Below are 26,207 nucleotides of genomic sequence, written 5' to 3'. Positions count from 1 at the left end.
TAATCTGCATATAAATATAACCACAGCGGTTTATAATCTGCATATAAATATAACCACAGTGGTTTATAATCTGCATATAAATATAACCATAGTGGTTTATAATCTGCATATAAATATAATCATAGCAGTTTATAATCTGCATATAAATATAACCACAGTGGTTTATAATCTGCATATAAATATAATCATAGCAGTTTATAATCTGCATATAAATATAACCACAGTGGTTTATAATCTGCATATAAATATAACCACAGTGGTTTATAATCTGCATATAAATATAACCATAGTGGTTTATAATCTGCATATAAATATAATCATAGCAGTTTATAATCTGCATATAAATATAACCACAGTGGTTTATAATCTGCATATAAATATAACCATAGTGGTTTATAATCTGCATATACATATAATCATAGCAGTTTATAATCTGCATATAAATATAACCACAGTGGTTTATAATCTGCATATAAATATAATCATAGCAGTTTATAATCTGCATATAAATATAACCACAGTGGTTTATAATCTGCATATAAATATAACCACAGTGGTTTATAATCTGCATATAAATATAACCATAGTGGTTTATAATCTGCATATAAATATAACCATAGTGGTTTATAATCTGCATATAAATATAACCATAGTGGTTTATAATCTGCATATAAATATAATCATAGCAGTTTATAATCTGCATATAAATATAATCATAGTGGTTTATAATCTGCATATAAATATAACCATAGTGGTTTATAATCTGCATATAAATATAACCATAGTGGTTTATAATCTGCATATAAATATAATCATAGCAGTTTATAATCTGCATATAAATATAACCACAGTGGTTTATAATCTGCATATAAATATAACCATAGCAGTTTATAATCTGCATATAAATATAACCACAGTGGTTTATAATCTGCATATAAATATAACCATAGCAGTTTATAATCTGCATATAAATATAATCATAGCAGTTTATAATCTGCATATAAATATAACCACAGTGGTTTATAATCTGCATATAAATATAACCACAGTGGTTTATAATCTGCATATAAATATAACCATAGTGGTTTATAATCTGCATATAAATATAATCATAGCAGTTTATAATCTGCATATAAATATAACCATAGCAGTTTATAATCTGCATATAAATATAACCATAGCAGTTTATAATCTGCATATAAATATAATCATAGCAGTTTATAATCTGCATATAAATATAACCACAGTGGTTTATAATCTGCATATAAATATAACCACAGTGGTTTATAATCTGCATATAAATATAATCATAGCAGTTTATAATCTGCATATAAATATAACCATAGCAGTTTATAATCTGCATATAAATATAACCATAGTGGTTTATAATCTGCATATAAATATAATCATAGCAGTTTATAATCTGCATATAAATATAACCATAGCAGTTTATAATCTGCATATAAATATAACCATAGCAGTTTATAATCTGCATATAAATATAACCATAGTGGTTTATAATCTGCATATAAATATAACCATAGCAGTTTATAATCTGCATATAAATATAACCATAGCAGTTTATAATCTGCATATAAATATAACCATAGCAGTTTATAATCTGCATATAAATATAACCATAGCAGTTTATAATCTGCATATAAATATAACCATAGCAGTTTATAATCTGCATATAAATATAATCATAGCAGTTTATAATTTGCATATAAATATAACCACAGTGGTTTATAATCTGCAAAAAGACAAACAAAAATGATAAACGAATATAATTGAGTCACATGACCAAGAGTAGTGTGATTATTTAACTTGATCATAGAAGACGAAAGAGAACAGTTATCAAATTAGTTCATAACCGTTGCTTTGCTTTGTAACATTAATGCTATATTGAAGGCTTTCACCTAAAGTTCTCTTTAAGAGTTTAAAGATTTAACTTGGTACAGGCATACAATCATATCAGTATGTGAATAATTCCTGAGGAGAAGCTGAGATAATATGTATACTCACCCATGACACTCAAATCGAAAACTAAAACCAAAACACACATCAGAGGTAAAGAAATTACATAGTATATTACACAATTAACAATAGCAGCAACCTTCTGCAGTCCACAGCCTTGTAATATACCCATTGATACAACCTAGTGAATAACACACAGAGGAAAGGTAAATGCACATAACCACACAAACAAAATGAAATAAAATTGAGAAAGACCTTGCATGTGTTATGGGTACTGGAGACATATGAAGTAGAAATACATATTTAAAGTTTAGGGTGGACAATTCCACCTTAGTTACTGCCTTCAAATATTCCAAATTTATTCAAAATTTAAGATTAGCCTTTTAAACATGACGACTAGTGGCGTATACTGCTTGCTATTTGAGATGTACAATGTGAAATAAATGTGATCCACAGTGCTAATAAGTTTAAAATACTAACAAAAAAATCATATTAAAAAAAGAAATAAGTTGATTGCATTTAAGTTGTTTGCAGTTTGCACCTACTGTAAAATCTGTATTAAAAGCCGCAGCTTCTATTAAAATGGTACAATGCAACAGAGGAGATGCGGCTTCTATTAGAGCATCTACACATATGCGACCTGATGAATTTTTGGGTCTCGATTGTTCAAAAAGAATGGGTGCAGCTTCTAATTGGGGATGCGGCTTCTAATACAGATTTTACAGTATATGCACAAAATTTAAGTTATTTTTAGGTATCAGAAAATTTCAAAATTATGAAAATGTGGTATTTATTGTGTAGGTTTGATGATGATCAGATAAATATTGTTTATTGAAAACACAAGTAGAAGATCTAGGAAAATACATATAGAACATCTACCAAACTACCAAAATCAAACTTTACTGAGATTCAAAACAGTTTTATTTTAAATTATGAAGAAAATTGGATGAAAACTGTTTGAGTTATCGGAATCACAAGAAAGTGCTATAACATGGTTGACAACAACAAGGACAGATATTTTCCCCTTTATGCACAGATATAGTATTTTCTGAACAATGAATGCAGATAGTATTTCAATGCAAGAATGGCCGCCAGTGAATTTGTATTAAAAGTTGCAAAATAAACTGACATTCATCATGTATGACCTTGAAAGAAATTGGTAAACATTTCCAAACACTGAAGAGAAATTGTTCAAATTACGAGTTTTTGTGACAAAAATGAGCACAGGTCAGCTAAATCTGATCCAGAAAAAGCATATGCACATTATTTATGTTTTAATCGTGAAACTAACAAAGAAATACAAAACAGAATCTAAGCTTCATTCAAACAGGGAGAGAGTTGCTAAAGGTTTTACTCACTCCAAGGGGATCCACAAGTAGTAACAATGCAAGCAATGGAATGGCTCTACTTATTTCATTTACGACTTCCCTGTGATAAAGACAAACATATTCATTGGCAAAAACTACAATTTCACAAAAATGTATGTTGAGTCTTTTGATTTGGCGACAATCATGCAACGTTCAAACTGGCAGGGTCAATAAGTATGGTACATGTTTCACAAAGCAAAATGCTCCTTGTTTTGTTTGGGAGATGATATGATAGAATAGTTAGACATGTGTTTCATGAGTCTCACAGCTTAAGAGAAAAAAAATCTAGGCATAATCAATTACACAATTGATTCAGATTTGGGAAACAAAGGGGACATACCAAGAAATTTGCATATTGTTCTCTCAAAAAGATAATTTTGCAGCTCTCCCCAAATTCTATTTAATTCATTTCTGTTAGGCACAGGAAAAATCATAAAAAAATACAAAATACCAAATAAAAAAAACAACACATTTTAAATCAAAAAAGACACATGAATAGACTCAGGGAGTCCTTGAATTTAATTTTATTTAGAAGTATATAACAATAATTCGAAAGATACTTACACTTCCTGTGTAAAAACTTTACCAACAAAGTCTTTCAGACATAATAAAATCACAGCACAAACCGTTGAAATAATTCCTGAAGGAATGAAATATAAATAAACTATAGATTTTAATGAACTCTCTTGTGTAGTTTTTACAAGGATTGTCTGATTTGATTTTATTCACTTAGATTTTAGGTAGTATAGTACTCATGAGTTTTTTTCACCTGTATGTATATTTAAGCATATCTAGGACAATATCACAATCAGTCTACAATTGTTTTAGTATTGATCATCAGTCACAGTCAATCTGATAAAAACAGTACCATGGGAAACAATGGTAAAATGCCTTAAAGTGCCTCTGAAATGGCTGCTATTTTCACGCCTAAAATTATCATTTGATACATAAATATTATTATTTTTTTATGTTTCTAAGCATGAATTATTTTTTAAGTGAAAAAATGTGTTTTAAACTCAATCTACGGCAACTTTATTTTAAAACGAGGCTTCTCATTAGCTTCTTATTTGCATACAGAAATTCCCCTTGTGACGTCAGAAGGGGAAGTCGCATGGCAGCTTGCATTGCCGATACGTGTAAATAAGGCAAATTTCTTGTGCAGTTTTCTCGTCTTTAACTAAATTTTCATTTATGTACTTATTCGTCGAAGAGGAACGGACCATAATTAACACATAGTATCAATTGTTGTTGCACGGGGTTGAGTTAGATGCGAAATATGTTCGTTCTGGTGTAGCTGGTCACCGTGATCGTCAGCGGCGCACGTTTGTACACTGTCGCTGGACAAAATAGAATTTGACGTCGGAATTATCTCGTTATTTAGCAGGTTACTAGGCACGTCACTACACTGTTTTATTTCATCGATCGTCTGAGTAAAACTTTCAAAATTAAAATAAAAGAGAACATATTTTGACATTCTAAACATTAGACCATAGTGATCACTATTATATAATTTAAAAAACGACAAATCACAGTTACTAAATAAATGACAGTCGCATGGAAATAAATTGAAATTTTGTTGAAATAGGTGAACGCGTCGGGTCACGACGAGGGCAAGTGCGTTAAAAGCGGCGTTTAATTGGATAACAAAAATAATCGAGATCGACACACATACAGATAAATTCAGAGTGGATTCGAGTTAGCGTGATCCATGGCATGATTGTCATAATTATAACATCATATTAAAACTTTATTTGGTGGAAACACATTGACCAAGCCCGGGTCCTTATTTCAGAAATTATTACGCAGATCAAGCTGCAAGCATGGAGGTAAAAAAAGAACAGAGGTGTGAATTTGACATTCAACACAAACCACCAAACAATTCAGAAACTTTTAGCCTTCGAAAATGAAAACAATTAGCAGTGTGTAAGGGCTGTGTAATTTCCTGTTTGTCCGACGCTTCGTTTTCGTGTCACTGTCAAAATTATTGCTACCTTTTACTTAACAGGGACTAAATGGTCTCTATAAAACGATAATCAGGATCGCAAAAAAGTCATTTGAAACTCATTTGAAACACTTGCCGGACGTCTCTCTCTCTTCTGAAATCCGCCTCGGTGATCATGGTCCGGAATCTTTTTCTTTCAAAAGTGTTGCGCCAGGTTTATGTTGTCGGCGTTTCTCTTTAAACCTAGTTTTTTTCATGGACGAGGACAGTTTTTCCAAAAAATGAATCTGAGGTTAAGTGGCTTTCGTCCACTGATGTCGCACTTTCGGATCGATTAGAAACGTGTGAATACATACACTATGACTATACGTTTCACTGCAACTGCCCACAACACAACATCTAAAAACTCACTCTCAAAAAAAAAAAGAAAATAAACAAAAAAAGAAAGAAAAAAACACCGACTGAAAAATGTATATCGTTTAAAAGTATACTGTATGACCAGTGTTATTACGGCTCAGGGGTATGACTTCCTCTCACATTTTGGCATTTGGTGGCGCACTTTCGACGAGAGTCGGAAATCCGGAAACAGTCGACCGTTTCAGGATAGGTGGGCGTGGCTACAACACGAGAAATATCCGAAATTTTCTTGGATACGAGTAATCATTTTCAGCAAAAATATCAATAACTGCCCATTTCAGTGGGATACAGATCTAAAATGGGAAACGTGAGGGTGGGCATTGCACATGCACTTTAAAACAGACAAAACACTTGAAACAGTATGGAGACCTAGCTCATATTCACTTGATATATATCAAATATGTAAAAATGAAGAAAATAACAAGACTGTAAAAACAGCAAAGCATGATTTAAAAAACTAATAGACTCACAAGTTTCAAAAGTATTAAGTGTTGCAAAAATGGTTTTGTTGAAAAAAAGTTTTGGAATGAAATTAGTCAATATATCCCAGCAATAAATAAATCTAATAAGTCAACTCACCAATGGATATAAGAGAAATAACTGCAGCTTGTTTTGCTTGCTTGGGTTGATTGGCGCCTAGACAGTTACCAACCCTTATAGATGCAGCAATCCACACACCTAAACTAGGCTATAAACAAGAATAATGGTACAGTATTTACTATTATATCAAAAGCACATCTCAATCCAAAGCACATATGAACCAAAAATACTGATTTATTAAAATATGATTTATTTTGACGACACCTCTGTAATTTACATATTAAGCACATGTACTACTAATAGAAAGAATATATTAACCTTTTCACCACCAGTTCCATCTTTTCATCTCAAGATCAAAAAATAGTCCCACTTATAGTCTGCATTTTCCTTTAGAAGATTGGGACAAAAATTAATAGCCAGACGTTTTGAGTAAAAACTAAAACCTTACCCAAATTTTGTATGTTGGCTCCAAAATTAGGGTTCATTTCCAGAAATATCGAAAAATATGAGAAAAAAGCTCAGAAAAATGTTGGCAAGAAAAGAAAGTGGTGCAAAGGATAAGCAAATAAACACCATCAATAATCCATTTAACTGTATGCAGCTGTGCATTAATGTACGTACCATGCTGAGTACAAATACAATCTGAAGAAGGGCTCCCTGAGCACCAACTGCAATCTCTCCTTCTGCACCTATGGAGTGTCATATAACAATTAAATTATCTTGGCAATAAATAGGCAGGATAAGTTTATTTCAAATGGAAAATGAATCACAATACAAAGTCAATTAACCTGGATTGCTGCATGAAAATAGTTTGACATAAATTAGTATTAACCAGGGCATCTAGAGGGGGTATCAGTGACCCACTATGAGTTTATAAAACTTTAACGTTTTCACCTCCAGTTCCCTATTTTCATTATAAATTCACAATGCATCTACTTCAGAAGATTGGGACAAAAATAGCCAAATTTGTTGAGTAAAAACTGAAAATTGACTTAAATTTTGTCTGTTGGCTCCAAAATTAGTGTTCATTTCCAGAAATATTTGAGAATATTAGACAAGAATTGCAGACAAATGTGAGAATTAAAGTCTGGTTGTGAAAAGATTTCAAGATTTCGCTGTGCGAGGGCGTACTCCCAGTGGGGTTGTTTTTTTCTGTTCACAGAAGCGTAACAATGGAAAATTTGCATTCAAAAAAAGTTTCTGAATTACGTCAGTTTCTACAAGAACGAGGAATAACTTGTTGTAATACACAAAAGACCAAGCTGATTGAACTCGTGGAACTTGCAAATGAGTTAAAAGTTAGCCCTTTAGAGCCTGACAATCGCGAAACCTTAAGCAAGCGTCGCCGTACAGTTCAGGACAAGGAATCTATTCTGACATTAGAAGATCCGTATACTATCAAAACCTGGGAGAAAAACCTCCATTACATGCCATCATTCAAAACTGCAGATATATTTGCATACATAATACATCAATGTGACTGGACAGTGTCCAGGTTAAAAGAATACCGACTTGACAATGGTTTTCTTCTGTACAAAGATGGACATATTGTTTCCGTCAAGCTTCACCATGTTAAAGAAACTGAAGTTATTTACATCATGGCTGAGTGTGTTCAAGAAACATCCCAAATAGAAAAACCTTACCAATGCTGGTTTCTGGTTAAAACAAGTTCAGAAAAAATTTCTGGTGGCTGTAATTGCGTTGCATAAGTCAGTTTTTTTTATTAAGAACTAGATGCAACTACAAGCGTCACTGAACATATGTTACACTTCCGCTCCTTGTCGAAGTGACTTGAAATAAATGTTATTAATATTTGCTTTAATGATTGTAACTAAAAATAATTTCCATTGAAAATATAAGAGAACATGGTTCATGTAAACGCTGTGTGGCACTACTATTCAGTATCCAGGATTTTGACTCGCGCCACAAAGACCGCGCAACACAGGTCGGCATCGATGTTGCATGTATATGGGACAAGCCGAGAAAGGTGTCCACCCCCTGCAAATTGATAACATCGATATAAGATGAAATAAATTGCGTCCAGCCACTGTTAAACCAACATTGTCATCTTACAACCCAGGGGAGAAAATCATGCCATGAAAACAACAAAGATTTAATCAAAGCTATTTATGATATTTCCTCTGTGAACTCATGAACCACATGTTGGATCCAATGTTAAACTCAGTAAATTCAAATCTTCAAGTGCTACTAATTTTATACAGTACATGGCAAATGAACTCACTGTGTCCGACATTGAACTAATGATATCACTTTCACTAAATCAGTGAAACTCACCGCATTGGTTTAAATATCGACATGGCCGTGTAACAGCCAGTATAGCTCCCTGTGTGCTTCATATGCGGGAAACTAATAATTCAGACAACTACATCGTGAAAACAATACTAAATACTCGCAATTAGCAAGTGCAGTCTCCGCACCTATCTTTTGGCATCGAGAATGAACCTGTCGCACGCCAGTTATATTTTGAGAAGTACCAGACTAGACATAAAAACATCGACATTAAAGATTCAGTTACGCTGGAAAGCACTGGATATTTTGTCAGATTATTTTTTATGGGACTGGAAGAACAGTCAGGAGCATTGCATTACCAATTTATCATTGTGATTATTGTGTCCTCGAAAGTAAGCCAAGAAATTCACTTTGTGTGCGTCAGCAAGTAAACGCCAAAGCTGTGGTTATTTTAACCCCACTCAGAGCCGTGACAGTGGTTTTCATCGGGGTACTTTGATAGCCCTCTAGCGGCTTTCTAGCAAAAACCGGGAACTCGAAAATTGGGAATTCTTTTATCCCTGGTGACCAACCTTCACAAAAACCACAATTAGCAATTTCACATAGTCTGCTAAAATCATCAGACTCAACATAGGCTTAAAATTCATGGCTAGTGTTGAAGTGTTTGGTAGCCTCTAGACAGGTTGAATACCAGTGGCAGCCATATTGTCTTCAGGCGCAGACACATTGTTGTCTAACTTCGTTTCATCTAACATGGTTTGAGGAGTCAGAAATAATTAACTCAATCATAGAGATCTCAAACCAACAGCTATCAACTAGTGATAAAAAACTCTCTTATGAATTGTTGTTACACACCAAAAATTTGTTAAAAATATAGAGAAATATTGATTTAGGTAGAGACATTTGTCTATTGCATTTTGCAATAATGACAGAATCAATAATTCAGGATATACAGCTTTATGACTTAAGTAATGCCAATTTCAATTGTTAACAAATTTGAAGACAAACTGATGAGTATTATGCAAATATACCGTACTTCCCAGAGTATAAGCCCCTCCCCGAGTATAAGCCCACCCTTCTGTTTTTGGACATTTAACGGGTTGAGGGCATCCCCGAGTAAAGACCCAGGGTGTTTTACCGGGCGTCGACGACATTTATTAAAATATGCATGTAAAAATTGTATTTCATTGCATAAAAATCATGATTGGTATGGTAGTTTGGTTCCAGTTTTTAAGAGAAAACTCGCATTAATTACAGAGTGCACGACGAGTGAATGTACGTGACGGAACATAGACCCATTTTTGCACCGTAAATTCAGATGATATGTAAATCGTATTGTAATAAAATGTTTGTATTTTTATGAACATGTTTGTTTCTTTATTGTAAAAAGTGTTGTTGAAATCAATGACGACTCGTTTCGCTTTTTTTCCTCAAAAAGACGTAATATTCTTCCGAAACCGGCGCTGTGAAAATGTAATTTGGATAATTATTCAAGGTTGGGAAGATGGTTACAGTTTTAAACGCACCAAAAATTTATGTTTTCAGAGGTGGTCCTCGAGTATAAGCCCACCCCTTACCAATTTTATATGTTCAGGCCCCTGGGCTTATACTCAGGGAAATACGGTATGCCATGTATAGGTGTCTTGCTTAGATTTGCAAGTTTGAAGGTGGTGGTTGTCACACTGCGTTTTGTTTGATATGGGACTCATAGCGATGTATGACGATGAATGCTTAAGAAAAGGTTGAAATCATTTTAATTTCTTCTACCAAAAATTGCTGCCCTTTGATCAAATATTGACCAATTTGTACAACCATTAAAAAAATGGTTCAGGCACATGAAATATTATATTGCAAAATATAAGAATTTATTAAATAGAGATAGACTAAAGTGAATGAATTAAAAGAGAGCTAAATTAATAGAAAACAACAAAGCACATTAAAAATACACATAAATTGTTAGTATTAACTAAATGCACAAACTCACCCATTAAAAAAACGGCAATTTCAAAAACCCACCATTCAGTAGCAAGCATGAGTACTCCGGCTACTCCAAGCTTTGTGATCACTCCCCAGTCTTGTAAACACTCTCTTGACCAGCCTGAGAGTTTACAAACATTTGATAACATTGTGATTAGAATTCACAGAAAACGATGTAAATATATAATAATAAATCTACAAACAATATCTCATCATTAAGAAGGTATAAATTTTTAAATTTTATATAATGATATTTAATATTAAATGAATTCAATGGCAGGGACATATTTCAAATGATTTGTAGTGATGGAATAGTCTTACTTAATGTTGCCATACTCCATGTTTAGTGACTTTATCAATTACAAATATAAACAATAAAAGAAGTAAATAGATTATATAATTAAATGTGGGGCACTATAAATCATAAAACTATGGTTATTATTTCTGGCATCTTATTCAGTTTTTGTTCATTCTAAGTGTCACCTCCTAGAAATAAAATCATTTTAATATCGTACAAAACTATACAATCCACAAATAAACAAGTTTTTTTTTATATAAGAATGTATGTATAGTCTACAAATGTTTAAATGACCTTGTGCCACCATATATGGGTAGCTTTTTAATGTAATTAATCACACACAAGTTACTAGATCTAAAGCACAGCAATTATTGCAAATCCCGGCTACAGTCAATGATTTTTATCGTAGAGGTTTCACTATTAATGGTGCAAAACAATGGAATAGTGTTGATTTAAATGTAAAATCTGCAAACTCGATTTCTGGATTCCAAAGATCATATTTGAAGGAATGTTGGGCTTGATGCTTTTTTTTTAAAACTGTAGTATATTTTAATGTTATTTCGTATTTCTGTAAATTGTTAGTGTATTTTTATAGTTGTATTGTAATATATTGTATAATTGATTTTGTATTTAGAGGGCCTAGGGGTAGAACAATCAATCAATCAACAAGCAAGCAAGCAAACAAACAAACAAACAAACAAACAAACAAACAAACAAACAATCAAACAAACAAATAAACAAATAAATAAATAAATAAATGAATGGTCAAATGAAGTACTGCAATACTCAGGTCAAATCTCCACCTTTATAACTTTTCACATGACTCATAAATAGAAGCGGCAACACATGTTATGTGTGTACAACTTTTTGATATTTACCTGCCCATGTCTGTTTGTGTAAATTTCTTATTTTAATGTAAATAATGAAAGAAAATGATAAAATCCACCAAAGTGATGAAATAGCCAAGGCAGCACCTCTGAACATAAACAAATGAAAAAAAAAAGATCCTTTAATAATACAGTAGCAACAGGGAAAAAATTAGTTAAAAATTGATCTGTGATTCAGACTTTTCTTTCTAAGTATGCAACAATAGCAATAGCAACGAATCCTGCTATTGTCAATTTTGACTATCTTCTCATTCTGAAAACTGAGTTTTCAGGATTTGAAAAAAACAATGTAAACAAGTAAGTGAACTTTAGAGGGCCTTTGCTTCTTAAGATATTTTTTTCATTTTAACCTGAGTTTTCTGGATTGGAAATTGGAAATGTCAGGTATGTCTATTATGCCAGTGGGAGGGGGGAGGGGGGTAATAAACACAGGAAAGGAGTATGAGGACTCTAGAGGGCCTCAACTTCATAAGATACATTATCCCTGAACCTTTTCTGTATTGAAATGTCAGGCATGCATATTATGCCAGTGGGGGGGGGGGGGGTAAAAAAAACAAAGGAAAGGGGGGGGGGGTAATAAACAAAGGAAAGGAGTATGAGGATTCTAGAGGGCCTCAAATTCATAAGATACATTATCTCTAAACCTTTTCTGTATTGAAATGTTAGGCATGCATTTAATGCCTGTGAGGGAGATCAATAAACAAAGTAAATAAGTAAGAGAACTCTAGAGGGCCTCAATCTCTAATAATAACATGCATCTTCTCATTAAATTGTGTTTTCTGGATTGAAATGTTAGGAATGCATTTATGCCAGTAGGAAAAAGGTGAACAAACAAAGAAATGGCAGCTCTAGAGATTACTTTTGGTAAAAAACATAAAATGAAGTGTCATTAAACCTACGATTTTATCATATTTTACTTAAAGAATATTGCTTTTTCTATCAAAAACAATAAAGGAACTTACACGATCTTTAGATGCAAAAAAAATAAGGAGAAATAGTGGACTGGTATAGAAATGAAAGCAACTATCACCGTAATCAACATAACTGAGATCACAATATTCTGATTTTGGAGGTATCGCTGTAAAACCATGAAAAGTAAGAGGCCCTGCAAATAAAACAGGAAATTGATTAGCATTCAGTACAGTAACATTCATAAATTATTCTGAGGTTTGAACAAAAAAACAAAAGTTCAAACCGGGTCTTAATTTCTCACGAAAACATGAAAACCTATTGGAAAGAATTGATGTAAGAACAGTAATTTAGTTATTTTTTATTATATTTAAATTTGCTGCAAAGTTTACATTTAAAGATTGGTGGTCATTCATGCCACACATGCACAAGATGTGGGTCTCATATGAACAAGGATGACATTGTGTACAATGGCATAGTAAAAACCGGTTACCAAGTTACCAAGCTTTAATTAAATAATTTTTTCTGGTGATTGAAAGGTATCGAAGGAGTCACCAGGATTAATTAGTGCGTGTCGCACCCAGGTCAAAATTCGTACTTGTGATTTCATTAAAAAAGTCCATTGCATTTTGGGAAAACACAAATGTTGGGTTTATTGAAATCACAAGCGTTAATTTGCATAATGATGGCACAATCAAATTATGTATAGTTGAATAATAATAACCTGAAGATTTTCACAAACATACCAATAATGAAATTGTTCAACAATCTACCTAACATATTTCCATTAAAGGTTACTAAACATATCAACTTTGCATTTTCTGTAAAAATGGCCTAATGTTTAACAAATTGTAAGTTATGTATACTTATTATATTTTCATATGGCAAGCATTATAGTGTTTTAAACTTACTGGCACACCAATTATGATAACATGTACATAGACAGCAGTCCCCCTACAAAACAACATAAAATAATAAAGATAATTATTATACTATTTTAATATTTCATATGACAAAGACAGGATGAATGATCTCCTCCACATTAAATCAAAATCTGGGATGGGACAGGTGTTTACCATGGTAATATCATTGCCAGCAAAGAGAGAACTGGATTTAGAAAACAGAAAACCCTAACTTCTGTATCATTGCTTAATTTAACATATCAAATCTATATATATGAATGCATCACTAGTTGGCATCACTAGTTGGCATCACTAGTTGGCATCACTAATTGGCATCACTAATTGGCATCACTAATTGGCATCACTAATTGGCATCACTAATTGGCATCACTAATTGGCATCACTAATTGGCAACAATAGTTGGCATCACTAATTGGCATCACTAATTGGCATCACTAATTGGCATCACTAATTGGCATCACTAGTTGGCATCACTAATTGGCATCACTAATTGGCATCACTAATTGGCATCACTAATTGGCATCACTAATTGGCAACAATAGTTGGCATTACTAATTGGCATCACTAATTGGCATCACTAATTGGCAACAATAGTTGGCATCACTAATTGGCATCACTAATTGGCATCACTAATTGGCATCACTAATTGGCATCACTAATTGGCAACAATAGTTGGCATCACTAATTGGCATCACTAATTGGCATCACTAATTGGCATCACTAGTTGGCATCACTAGTTGGCATCACTAGTTGGCATCACTAATTGGCATCACTAATTGGCATCACTAATTGGCATCACTAATTGGCATCACTAATTGGCATCACTAATTGGCAACAATAGTTGGCATCACTAATTGGCATCACTAATTGGCATCACTAATTGGCAACAATAGTTGGCATCACTAATTGGCATCACTAATTGGCATCACTAATTGGCAACAATAGTTGGCATCACTAATTGGCATCACTAATTGGCATCACTAATTGACATCACTAATTGGCATCACTAATTGGCATCACTAATTGGCATCACTAATTGGCAACAATAGTTGGCATCACTAATTGGCATCACTAGTTGGCATCACTAGTTGGCATCACTAATTGGCATCACTAATTGGCATCACTAATTGGCATCACTAATTGGCAACAATAGTTGGCATCACTAATTGGCATCACTAATTGGCATCACTAGTTGGCATCACTAATTGGCATCACTAATTGGCATCACTAATTGGCATCACTAATTGGCAACAATAGTTGGCATCACTAATTGGCATCACTAATTGGCATCACTAGTTGGCATCACTAATTGGCATCACTAATTGGCATCACTAATTGGCATCACTAATTGGCAACAATAGTTGGCATCACTAATTGGCATCACTAATTGGCAACAATAGTTGGCATCACTAATTGGCATCACTAATTGGCAACAATAGTTGGCATCACTAATTGGCATCACTAATTTGCATCACTAATTGGCAACAATAGTTGGCATCACTAATTGGCATCACTAATTGGCATCACTAATTGGCATCACTAATTGGCATCACTAATTGGCAACAATAGTTGGCATCACTAATTGGCATCACTAATTGGCATCACTAATTGGCATCACTAGTTGGCAACAATAGTTGGCATCACTAATTGGCAACAATAGTTGGCATCACTAATTGGCATCACTAATTGGCAACAATAGTTGGCATCACTAATTGGCATCACTAATTTGCATCACTAATTGGCAACAATAGTTGGCATCACTAATTGGCATCACTAATTGGCATCACTAATTGGCATCACTAATTGGCATCACTAATTGGCAACAATAGTTGGCATCACTAATTGGCATCACTAATTGGCAACAATAGTTGGCATCACTAATTGGCATCACTAATTGGCAACAATAGTTGGCATCACTAATTGGCATCACTAATTGACATCACTAATTGGCAACAATAGTTGGCATCACTAGTTGGCATCACTAATTGGCATCACTAATTGGCAACAATAGTTGGCATCACTAATTGGCATCACTAATTGGCATCACTAATTGGCAACAATAGTTGGCATCACTAATTGGCATCACTAATTGGCATCACTAATTGGCAACAATAGTTGGCATCACTAATTGGCATCACTAATTGGCAACAATAGTTGGCATCACTAGTTGGCAACAATAGTTGGCATCACTAATTGGCATCACTAATTGGCATCACTAATTGGCAACAATAGTTGGCATCACTAATTGGCATAACTAATTGGCATCACTAATTGGCATCACTAATTGGCAACAATAGTTGGCATCACTAATTGGCATCACTAGTTGGCAACAATAGTTGATTTATTCATTATATTCATCAACAGAATACACTTTTCATTTCATACATTTTGTCATTTGTGTGCTGCTAAATTAAGCAACTCTAAATTAAAATCAAAGAAAGCTTAGAAAGAACTCCCGTGTGCTGAGAGTATTGAAAATTTAAGATTAGCATTTCAAACCAGAGCTTATCAACTAAAATTTATCTGCTATTTGTGATGCACAACATGAAAACAATGTGATTTACATTATCAAAATTTATCATACATACAGAAAATACAATTGATTTTTCATCCATGGTTTTTAGAAAATCTATGTACCAGAATTCATTGAAATGGAATAATTAGTACTTGCGATATCAGTCTGAAAGCTGAAAAATAACTAATTATGTAAATTGGTTGATTAATATGCACAAATTTATACCCAAAATTAATCAGGTCTCTGCAATGTTCTTGAAAATCTATGTACCAAGTTTCATTGAAAAATATCAAAAGTTGAAAATTGATTAATTATACAAATTAGGTAATTAATATTTCACATATATGTTGTGCATTGTCCCATGTATCTATGTAAGTTTCATTGAAATGTGATGATTAGTACCTGAGATATCAGTGGAAAAGCCCAAAATTGATTAATCATTATGTAAATTAGCTTAATTATATGAATGGATTTTCATCCAAAACTAATCAAATCTGTACATTAGTCCAGAGCATCTATGTACCAAGTTTCATAAAAATCAAATAAATGGCTCTTTAGATATCAGTGGCAAGGTCATGGAACAGTTAAAAATTAGCTAAATATCATGTCAATTAGGTAATTAATATGCATGGATTTCATCCAAAACCTAATCAAATATGCGCATTAGCCCAGAGCATATATGCATCAAGTTTCATTAAAAACCAACATACGGTTCTTGAGATATCAGTGGAATGGACAGACATACACACATACAGACAGGGTAACTGCAAAGACTCCCATTGTGTGCTTTGCACAGAAGTAAAAAATGTAAACCCTTTTTTCTAGACATTTAAAAGACATTTAAAGGAAATTACCAACCATTTTGCAGCCAAGTTATACATGCTATGAGAAATTGCCAACAAGTATGCTGCAAAGTTATACATGCCATGAGAAATTGCCAACCAGTATGCTGCAAAGTTATACATGCCATGAGAAACTGCCAACCAGTATGGTGCAAAGTTATACATGCCATGAGAAATTGCCAACCAGTATGCTGCAAAGTTATACATGCCATGAGAAATTGACAACCAGTATGGTGCAAAGTTATACATGCCATGAGAAATTGCCAACCAGTATGCTGCAAAGTTATACATGCCCAGAGAAATTGACAACCAGTATGGTGCAAAGTTATACATGCCCAGAGAAATTGCCAACCAGTATGGTGCAAAGTTATACATGCCATGAGAAATTGACAACCAGTATGCTGCAAAGTTATACATGCCATGAGAAACTGCCAACCAGTATGCTGCAAAGTTATACATGCCCAGAGAAATTGACAACCAGTATGCTGCAAAGTTATACATGCCCAGAGAAGTTGACAACCAGTATGCTGCAAAGTTATACATGCCCAGAGAAGTTGACAACCAGAATGCTGCAAAGTTATACATGCCAAGAGAAATTGACAACCAGTATGGTGCAAAGTTATACATGCCATGAGAAATTGCCAACCAGTATGCTGCAAAGTTATACATGCCCAGAGAAATTGACAACCAGTATGGTGCAAAGTTATACATGCCCAGAGAAATTGACAACCAGTATGCTGCAAAGTTATACATGCCCAGAGAAGTTGACAACCAGTATGCTGCAAAGTTATACATGCCCAGAGAAATTGACAACCAGTATGCTGCAAAGTTATACATGCCCAGAGAAATTGACAACCAGTATGCTGCAAAGTTATACATGCCATGAGAAGTTGACAACCAGTATGCTGCAAAGTTATACATGCCCAGAGAAATTGACAACCAGTATGCTGCAAAGTTATACATGCCATGAGAAATTGACAACCAGTATGCTGCAAAGTTATACATGCCATGAGAAACTGCCAACCAGTATGGTGCAAAGTTATACATGCCCAGAGAAATTGCCAACCAGTATGGTGCAAAGTTATACATGCCATGTGAAATTGACAACCAGTATGCTGCAAAGTTATACATGCCCAGAGAAATTGCCAACCAGTATGGTGCAAAGTTATACATGCCCAGAGAAATTGACTACCAGTATGCTGCAAAGTTATACATGCCATGAGAAATTGACAACCAGTATGGTGCAGTTATACATGCCATGAGAAATTGACAACCAGTATGCTGCAAAGTTATACATGCCATGAGAAATTGACAACCAGTATGCTGCAAAGTTATACATGCCCAGAGAAATTGCCAACCAGTATGGTGCAAAGTTATACATGCCATGAGAAATTGACAACCAGTATGGTGCAAAGTTATACATGCCATGAGAAATTGACAACCAGTATGGTGCAGTTATACATGCCATGAGAAATTGACAACCAGTATGCTGCAAAGTTATACATGCCATGAGAAATTGACAACCAGTATGCTGCAAAGTTAAACATGCCCAGAGAAATTGACTACCAGTATGCTGCAAAGTTATACATGCCATGAGAAATTGACAACCAGTATGGTGCAAAGTTATACATGCCATGAGAAATTGACAACCAGTATGCTGCAAAGTTATACATGCCCAGAGAAATTGCCAACCAGTATGGTGCAAAGTTATACATGCCCAGAGAAATTGCCAACCAGTATGGTGCAAAGTTATACATGCCATGAGAAATTGACAACCAGTATGGTGCAAAGTTATACATGCCATGAGAAATTGACAACCAGTATGCTGCAAAGTTATACATGCCCAGAGAAATTGCCAACCAGTATGGTGCAAAGTTATACATGCCCAGAGAAATTGACTACCAGTATGCTGCAAAGTTATACATGCCATGAGAAATTGACAACCAGTATGGTGCAGTTATACATGCCATGAGAAATTGACAACCAGTATGCTGCAAAGTTATACATGCCATGAGAAATTGACAACCAGTATGCTGCAAAGTTATACATGCCCAGAGAAATTGCCAACCAGTATGGTGCAAAGTTATACATGCCATGAGAAATTGACAACCAGTATGGTGCAAAGTTATACATGCCATGAGAAATTGACAACCAGTATGGTGCAGTTATACATGCCATGAGAAATTGACAACCAGTATGCTGCAAAGTTATACATGCCATGAGAAATTGACAACCAGTATGCTGCAAAGTTAAACATGCCCAGAGAAATTGACTACCAGTATGCTGCAAAGTTATACATGCCCAGAGAAATTGACAACCAGTATGGTGCAGTTATACATGCCATGAGAAATTGACAACCAGTATGCTGCAAAGTTATACATGCCATGAGAAATTGACAACCAGTATGCTGCAAAGTTATACATGCCCAGAGAAATTGCCAACCAGTATGGTGCAAAGTTATACATGCCATGAGAAATTGACAACCAGTATGGTGCAGTTATACATGCCATGAGAAATTGACAACCAGTAGGCTGCAAAGTTATACATGCCATGAGAAATTGACAACCAGTATGCTGCAAAGTTATAAATGCTATGAGAAATTGCCAACCAGTATGCTGCAAAGTTATACATGCCCAGAGAAATTGACAACCAGTATGGTGCAAAGTTATACATGCCCAGAGAAATTGACAACCAGTATGGTGCAAAGTTATACATGCCCAGAGAAATTGACAACCAGTATGCTGCAAAGTTATACATGCCATGAGAAATTGACAACCAGTATGGTGCAAAGTTATACATGCCATGAGAAATTGACAACCAGTATGGTGCAAAGTTATACATGCCCAGACAAATTGACAACCAGTATGCTGCAAAGTTATACATGCCATGAGAAATTGCCAACCAGTATGCTGCAAAGTTATACATGCCCAGAGAAATTGACAACCAGTATGGTGCAAAGTTATACATGCCCAGACAAATTGACAACCAGTATGCTGCAAAGTTATACATGCCCAGAGAAATTGACTACCAGTATGGTGCAAAGTTATACATGCCCAGACAAATTGACAACCAGTATGCTGCAAAGTTATACATGCCATGAGAAATTGCCAACCAGTATGCTGCAAAGTTATACATGCCCAGAGAAATTGACAACCAGTATGGTGCAGTTATACATGCCATGAGAAATTGACAACCAGTATGCTGCAAAGTTATACATGCCATGAGAAATTGACAACCAGTATGCTGCAAAGTTATACATGCCCAGAGAAATTGCCAACCAGTATGGTGCAAAGTTATACATGCCATGAGAAATTGACAACCAGTATGGTGCAAAGTTATACATGCCATGAGAAATTGACAACCAGTATGGTGCAGTTATACATGCCATGAGAAATTGACAACCAGTATGCTGCAAAGTTATACATGCCATGAGAAATTGACAACCAGTATGCTGCAAAGTTATACATGCCCAGAGAAATTGCCAACCAGTATGGTGCAAAGTTATACATGCCATGATAAATTGACAACCAGTATGGTGCAGTTATACATGCCATGAGAAATTGACAACCAGTATGCTGCAAAGTTATACATGCCATGAGAAATTGACAACCAGTATGCTGCAAAGTTATAAATGCTATGAGAAATTGCCAACCAGTATGGTGCAAAGTTATACATGCCATGAGAAATTGACAACCAGTATGGTGCAAAGTTATACATGCCATGAGAAATTGACAACCAGTATGGTGCAAAGTTATACATGCCATGAGAAATTGCCAACCAGTATGGTGCAAATTTATACATGCCATGAGAAATTGACAACCAGTATGCTGCAAAGTTATACATGCCATGAGAAATTGACAACCAGTATGGTGCAAAGTTATACATGCCCAGACAAATTGACAACCAGTATGCTGCAAAGTTATACATGCCCAGAGAAATTGACAACCAGTATGGTGCAAAGTTATACATGCCCAGAGAAATTGACAACCAGTATGGTGCAAAGTTATACATGCCATGAGAAATTGCCAACCAGTATGCTGCAAAGTTATACATGCTATGAGAAATTGACTACCAGTATGCTGCAAAGTTATACATGCCCAGAGAAATTGCCAACCAGTATGGTGCAAAGTTATACATGCCCAGAGAAATTGACTACCAGTATGGTGCAAAGTTATACATGCCATGAGAAATTGACAACCAGTATGCTGCAAAGTTATACATGCCCAGAGAAATTGACAACCAGTATGGTGCAAAGTTATACATGCCATGAGAAATTGACAACCAGTATGGTGCAAAGTTATACATGCCATGAGAAATTGACAACCAGTATGGTGCAAAGTTATACATGCCATGAGAAATTGACAACCAGTATGGTGCAAAGTTATACATGCCATGAGAAATTGCCAACCAGTATGGTGCAAAGTTATACATGCCATGAGAAATTGACAACCAGTATGGTGCAAAGTTATACATGCCATGAGAAATTGCCAACCAGTATGCTGCAAAGTTATACATGCCCAGAGAAATTGACAACCAGTATGGTGCAAAGTTATACATGCCATGAGAAATTGACAACCAGTATGGTGCAAAGTTATACATGCCCAGACAAATTGACAACCAGTATGCTGCAAAGTTATACATGCCCAGAGAAATTGACAACCAGTATGGTGCAAAGTTATACATGCCATGAGAAATTGACAACCAGTATGCTGCAAAGTTATACATGCCCAGAGAAATTGCCAACCAGTATGCTGCAAAGTTATACATGCCCAGAGAAATTGACAACCAGTATGGTGCATAGTTATACATGCCATGAGAAATTGACAACCAGTGTGTAGGCAAGTTATACATGCCATGAGAAATTGCCAACCAGTATGCTGCAAAGTTATACATGCCATGAGAAATTGACTACCAGTATGCTGCAAAGTTATACATGCCATGAGAAATTGCCAACCAGTATGCTGCAAAGTTATACATGCCATGAGAAATTGACAACCAGTATGGTGCAAAGTTATACATGCCATGAGAAACTGACAACCAGTATGGTGCAAAGTTATACATGCCCAGAGAAATTGCCAACCAGTATGCTGCAAAGTTATACATGCCATGAGAAATTGACAACCAGTATGGTGCAAAGTTATACATGCCCAGAGAAATTGCCAACCAGTGTGCTGCAAAGTTATACATGCCATGAGAAATTGACAACCAGTATGCTGCAAAGTTATATATGCCATGAGAAATTGACAACCAGTATGGTGCAAAGTTATACATGCCCAGAGAAATTGCCAACCAGTATGCTGCAAAGTTATACATGCCATGAGAAATTGACAACCAGTATGGTGCAAAGTTATACATGCCCAGAGAAATTGACAACCAGTATGGTGCAAAGTTATACATGCCATGAGAAATTGCCAACCAGTATGCTGCAAATTTATACATGCTATGAGAAACTGCCAACCAGTATGCTGCAAAGTTATACATGCCATGAGAAATTGACAACCAGTATGGTGCAAAGTTATACATGCCATGAGAAATTGACAACCAGTATGCTGCAAAGTTATACATGCCATGAGAAATTGACTACCAGTATGCTGCAAAGTTATACATGCCATGAGAAATTGACAACCAGTATGCTGCAAAGTTATACATGCCCAGAGAAATTGACAACCAGTGTGTAGGCAAGTTATACATGCCATGAGAAATTGACAACCAGTATGCTGCAAATTTATACATGCCATGAGAAATTGCCAACCCGTATGGTACAAAGTTATACATGCCATGAGAAATTGACAACCAGTATGCTGCAAAGTTATACATGCCCAAAAAAATTGACAACCAGTGTGTAGGCAAGTTATACATGCTATGAGAAATTGACTACCAGTATGCTGCAAATTTATACATGCCATGAGAAATTGCCAACCAGTATGCTGCAAAGTTATACATGCCATGAGAAATTGCCAACCACTATGCTGCAAATTTATACATGCCATGAGAAATTGCCAACCAGTATGCTGCAAATTTATACATGCCATGAGAAATTGCCAACCAGTATGCTGCAAATTTATACATGCCATGAGAAATTGCCAACCAGTATGCTGCAAATTTATACATGCCATGAAAAATTGACAACCAGTATGCTGCAAAGTTATACATGCCCAGAAAAATTGACAACCAGTGTGTAGGCAAGTTATACATGCTATGAGAAATTGACTACCAGTATGCTGCAAAGTTATACATGCCATGAGAAATTGCCAACCAGTATGCTGCAAAGTTATAAATGCCATGAGAAATTGACAACCAGTATGGTGCAAAGTTATACATGCCATGAGAAATTGACAACCAGTATGGTGCAAAGTTATACATGCCATGAGAAATTGACAACCAGTATGCTGCAAAGTTATACATGCCATGAGAAATTGACTACCAGTATGCTGCAAAGTTATAAATGCCATGAGAAATTGACAACCAGTATGCTGCAAAGTTATACATGCCATGAGCAATTGACAACCAGTGTGCTGCAAAGTTATACATGCCATGAGAAATTGACAACCAGTATGCTGCAAAGTTATATATGCCATGAGAAATTGACAACCAGTATGGTGCAAAGTTATACATGCCCAGAGAAATTGCCAACCAGTATGCTGCAAAGTTATACATGCCATGAGAAATTGACAACCAGTATGGTGCAAAGTTATACATGCCCAGAGAAATTGACAACCAGTATGGTGCAAAGTTATACATGCCATGAAAAATTGCCAACCAGTATGCTGCAAAGTTATACATGCTATGAGAAACTGCCAACCAGTATGCTGCAAAGTTATACATGCCATGAGAAATTGACAACCAGTATGGTGCAAAGTTATACATGCCATGAGAAATTGACAACCAGTATGCTGCAAAGTTATACATGCCATGAGAAATTGACTACCAGTATGCTGCAAAGTTATACATGCCATGAGAAATTGACAACCAGTATGCTGCAAAGTTATACATGCCCAGAGAAATTGACAACCAGTGTGTATGCAAGTTATACATGCCATGAGAAATTGACAACCAGTATGCTGCAAAGTTATACATGCCCAGAGAAATTGCCAACCAGTATGCTGCAAAGTTATACATGCCATGAGAAATTGACAACCAGTATGGTGCAAAGTTATACATGCCATGAGAAATTGCCAACCAGTATGCTGCAAAGTTATACATGCCATGAGAAATTGCCAACCAGTATGGTGCAAAGTTATACATGCCATGAGAAATTGCCAACCAGTATGCTGCAAAGTTATACATGCCATGAGAAATTGACAACCAGTATGCTGCAAAGTTATACATGCCATGAGAAATTGACAACCAGTATGCTGCAAAGTTATACATGCCATGAGAAATTGACAACCAGTATGCTGCAAAGTTATACATGCCATGAGAAATTGACAACCAGTATGCTGCAAAGTTATACATGCCATGAGAAATTGCCAACCAGTATGGTGCAAAGTTATACATGCCATGAGAAATTGACAACCAGTATGGTGCAAAGTTATACATGCCATGAGAAATTGACAACCAGTATGGTGCAAATTTATACATGCCATGAGAAATTGCCAACCAGTATGGTGCAAAGTTATACATGCCATGAGAAATTGACAACCAGTATGCTGCAAAGTTATACATGCCCAGAAAAATTGACAACCAGTGTGTAGGCAAGTTATACATGCTATGAGAAATTGACTACCAGTATGCTGCAAATTTATACATGCCATGAGAAATTGCCAACCAGTATGGTGCAAAGTTATACATGCCATGAGAAATTGACAACCAGTATGCTGCAAAGTTATACATGCCCAGAAAAATTGACAACCAGTGTGTAGGCAAGTTATACATGCTATGAGAAATTGACAACCAGTATGCTGCAAAGTTATACATGCCATGAGAAATTGACAACCAGTATGCTGCAAAGTTATACATGCCATGAGAAATTGCCAACCAGTATGCTGCAAAGTTATAAATGCCATAAGAAATTGACAACCAGTATGGTGCAAAGTTATACATGCCATGAGAAATTGACAACCAGTATGGTGCAAAGTTATACATGCCATGAGAAATTGACAACCAGTATGCTGCAAAGTTATACATGCCATGAGAAATTGACTACCAGTATGCTGCAAAGTTATAAATACCATGAGAAATTGACAACCAGTATGGTGCAAAGTTATACATGCTATGAGAAATTGACAACCAGTATGGTGCAAAGTTATACATGCCATGAGAAATTGACAACCAGTATGGTGCAAAGTTATACATGCCATGAGAAATTGACAACCAGTATGGTGCAAAGTTATACATGCTATGAGAAATTGACAACCAGTATGGTGCAAAGTTATACATGCTATGAGAAATTGCCAACCAGTGTGCTGCAAAGTTATACATGCCATGAGAAATTGCCAACCAGTATGCTGCAAAGTTATACATGCTATGAGAAATTGACAACCAGTATGCTGCAAAGTTATACATGCTATGAGAAATTGACTACCAGTATGCTGCAAAGTTATACATTCCATGAGAAATTGACAAATATACCTACCTGGCTACGTCCCTATCAATTTGAAATGCAATCAATATATATTCCACATTGACATAAAGTGCCCATATTAATATACATCCAAGACCCATAATAAGTAAACTTCTTTGCAGTACAATTCCAACATGTTTCTTATTTTCACTACCATAGATCTGAATTTAACACAAGCATTAAGTCACATGTCAAGATGATACCAGTAATTCCACAAGAAACCCACTAGTCATTGCAAGATGGAAACTACAATTGCACTGAAGACTCAAACAGCACATGGGACTAAAATTACGTCTCGATATGACAGGATGACTGAACTTAATAAACATTTGTAACACCTTGAAAATATGTAATTTATTCGCCTGTCAAATTAGCATGACCAGATTACACTATTGTGATCGTTTGCTACTAATATGCAATGATTTCACTTTTTTTTTTAAAAACTTGTTCCATACTTCTTATTACCAGCAATATTTTAGCCAATGCATATTACATTAAAATCACTGAGGGATTTTTGTTACCACATGGAAATTCCAACCACCTTTTTTTTGTTGGACTGATTTGTTCAACTGTTCTGATAACCTATTTTAGAATCAAATCAAGGCTTTTCATTCTCGTCTGTAAATTATAATCCATACATTATGGCAGTTAAACTAATAACTTGAACACAATGGCTAGATATTATTGTTGGAGACAGACAGAAATATAACGGTGCTTTTCACTTTCATCACAAATGCATGACCACTGAAATACACACAAATACTGTTTGGCTATAAATAGACTGGATAACATTACTTTCA

At 35.1% G+C, this 26,207-nt stretch overlaps 1 protein-coding gene across 2 annotated transcripts in view; it reads right to left on the bottom strand.

The window, feature by feature from the left end:
• Positions 1-26,207, bottom strand: part of LOC144349513 (multidrug and toxin extrusion protein 1-like) — an 85,663-nt gene that overhangs the window by 10,609 nt on the left and 48,847 nt on the right. For both annotated transcript variants that reach the window (XM_085499964.1, XM_085499965.1), the window contains 10 exons: positions 25,420-25,568; positions 13,476-13,518; positions 12,618-12,760; positions 11,647-11,744; positions 10,478-10,591; positions 6,865-6,932; positions 6,283-6,391; positions 3,909-3,984; positions 3,336-3,405; positions 2,026-2,158 (listed from right to left, as the gene is read on the bottom strand). In XM_085499964.1, the coding sequence (XP_085356090.1) occupies positions 2,026-2,158; positions 3,336-3,405; positions 3,909-3,984; positions 6,283-6,391; positions 6,865-6,932; positions 10,478-10,591; positions 11,647-11,744; positions 12,618-12,760; positions 13,476-13,518; positions 25,420-25,568 (1,003 nt within the window). The remainder of the gene's footprint in view (positions 1-2,025; positions 2,159-3,335; positions 3,406-3,908; positions 3,985-6,282; positions 6,392-6,864; positions 6,933-10,477; positions 10,592-11,646; positions 11,745-12,617; positions 12,761-13,475; positions 13,519-25,419; positions 25,569-26,207) is intronic.

Source organism: Saccoglossus kowalevskii, chromosome 6 (genome assembly GCF_978046115.1).
Source record: "Saccoglossus kowalevskii chromosome 6, keSacKowa6.1, whole genome shotgun sequence".
Taxonomy (NCBI): domain Eukaryota; kingdom Metazoa; phylum Hemichordata; class Enteropneusta; family Harrimaniidae; genus Saccoglossus; species Saccoglossus kowalevskii.
The sequence above is the reverse complement of the archived record's forward strand: the minus strand, read 5'-3'. Positions and strand labels throughout refer to the sequence as shown.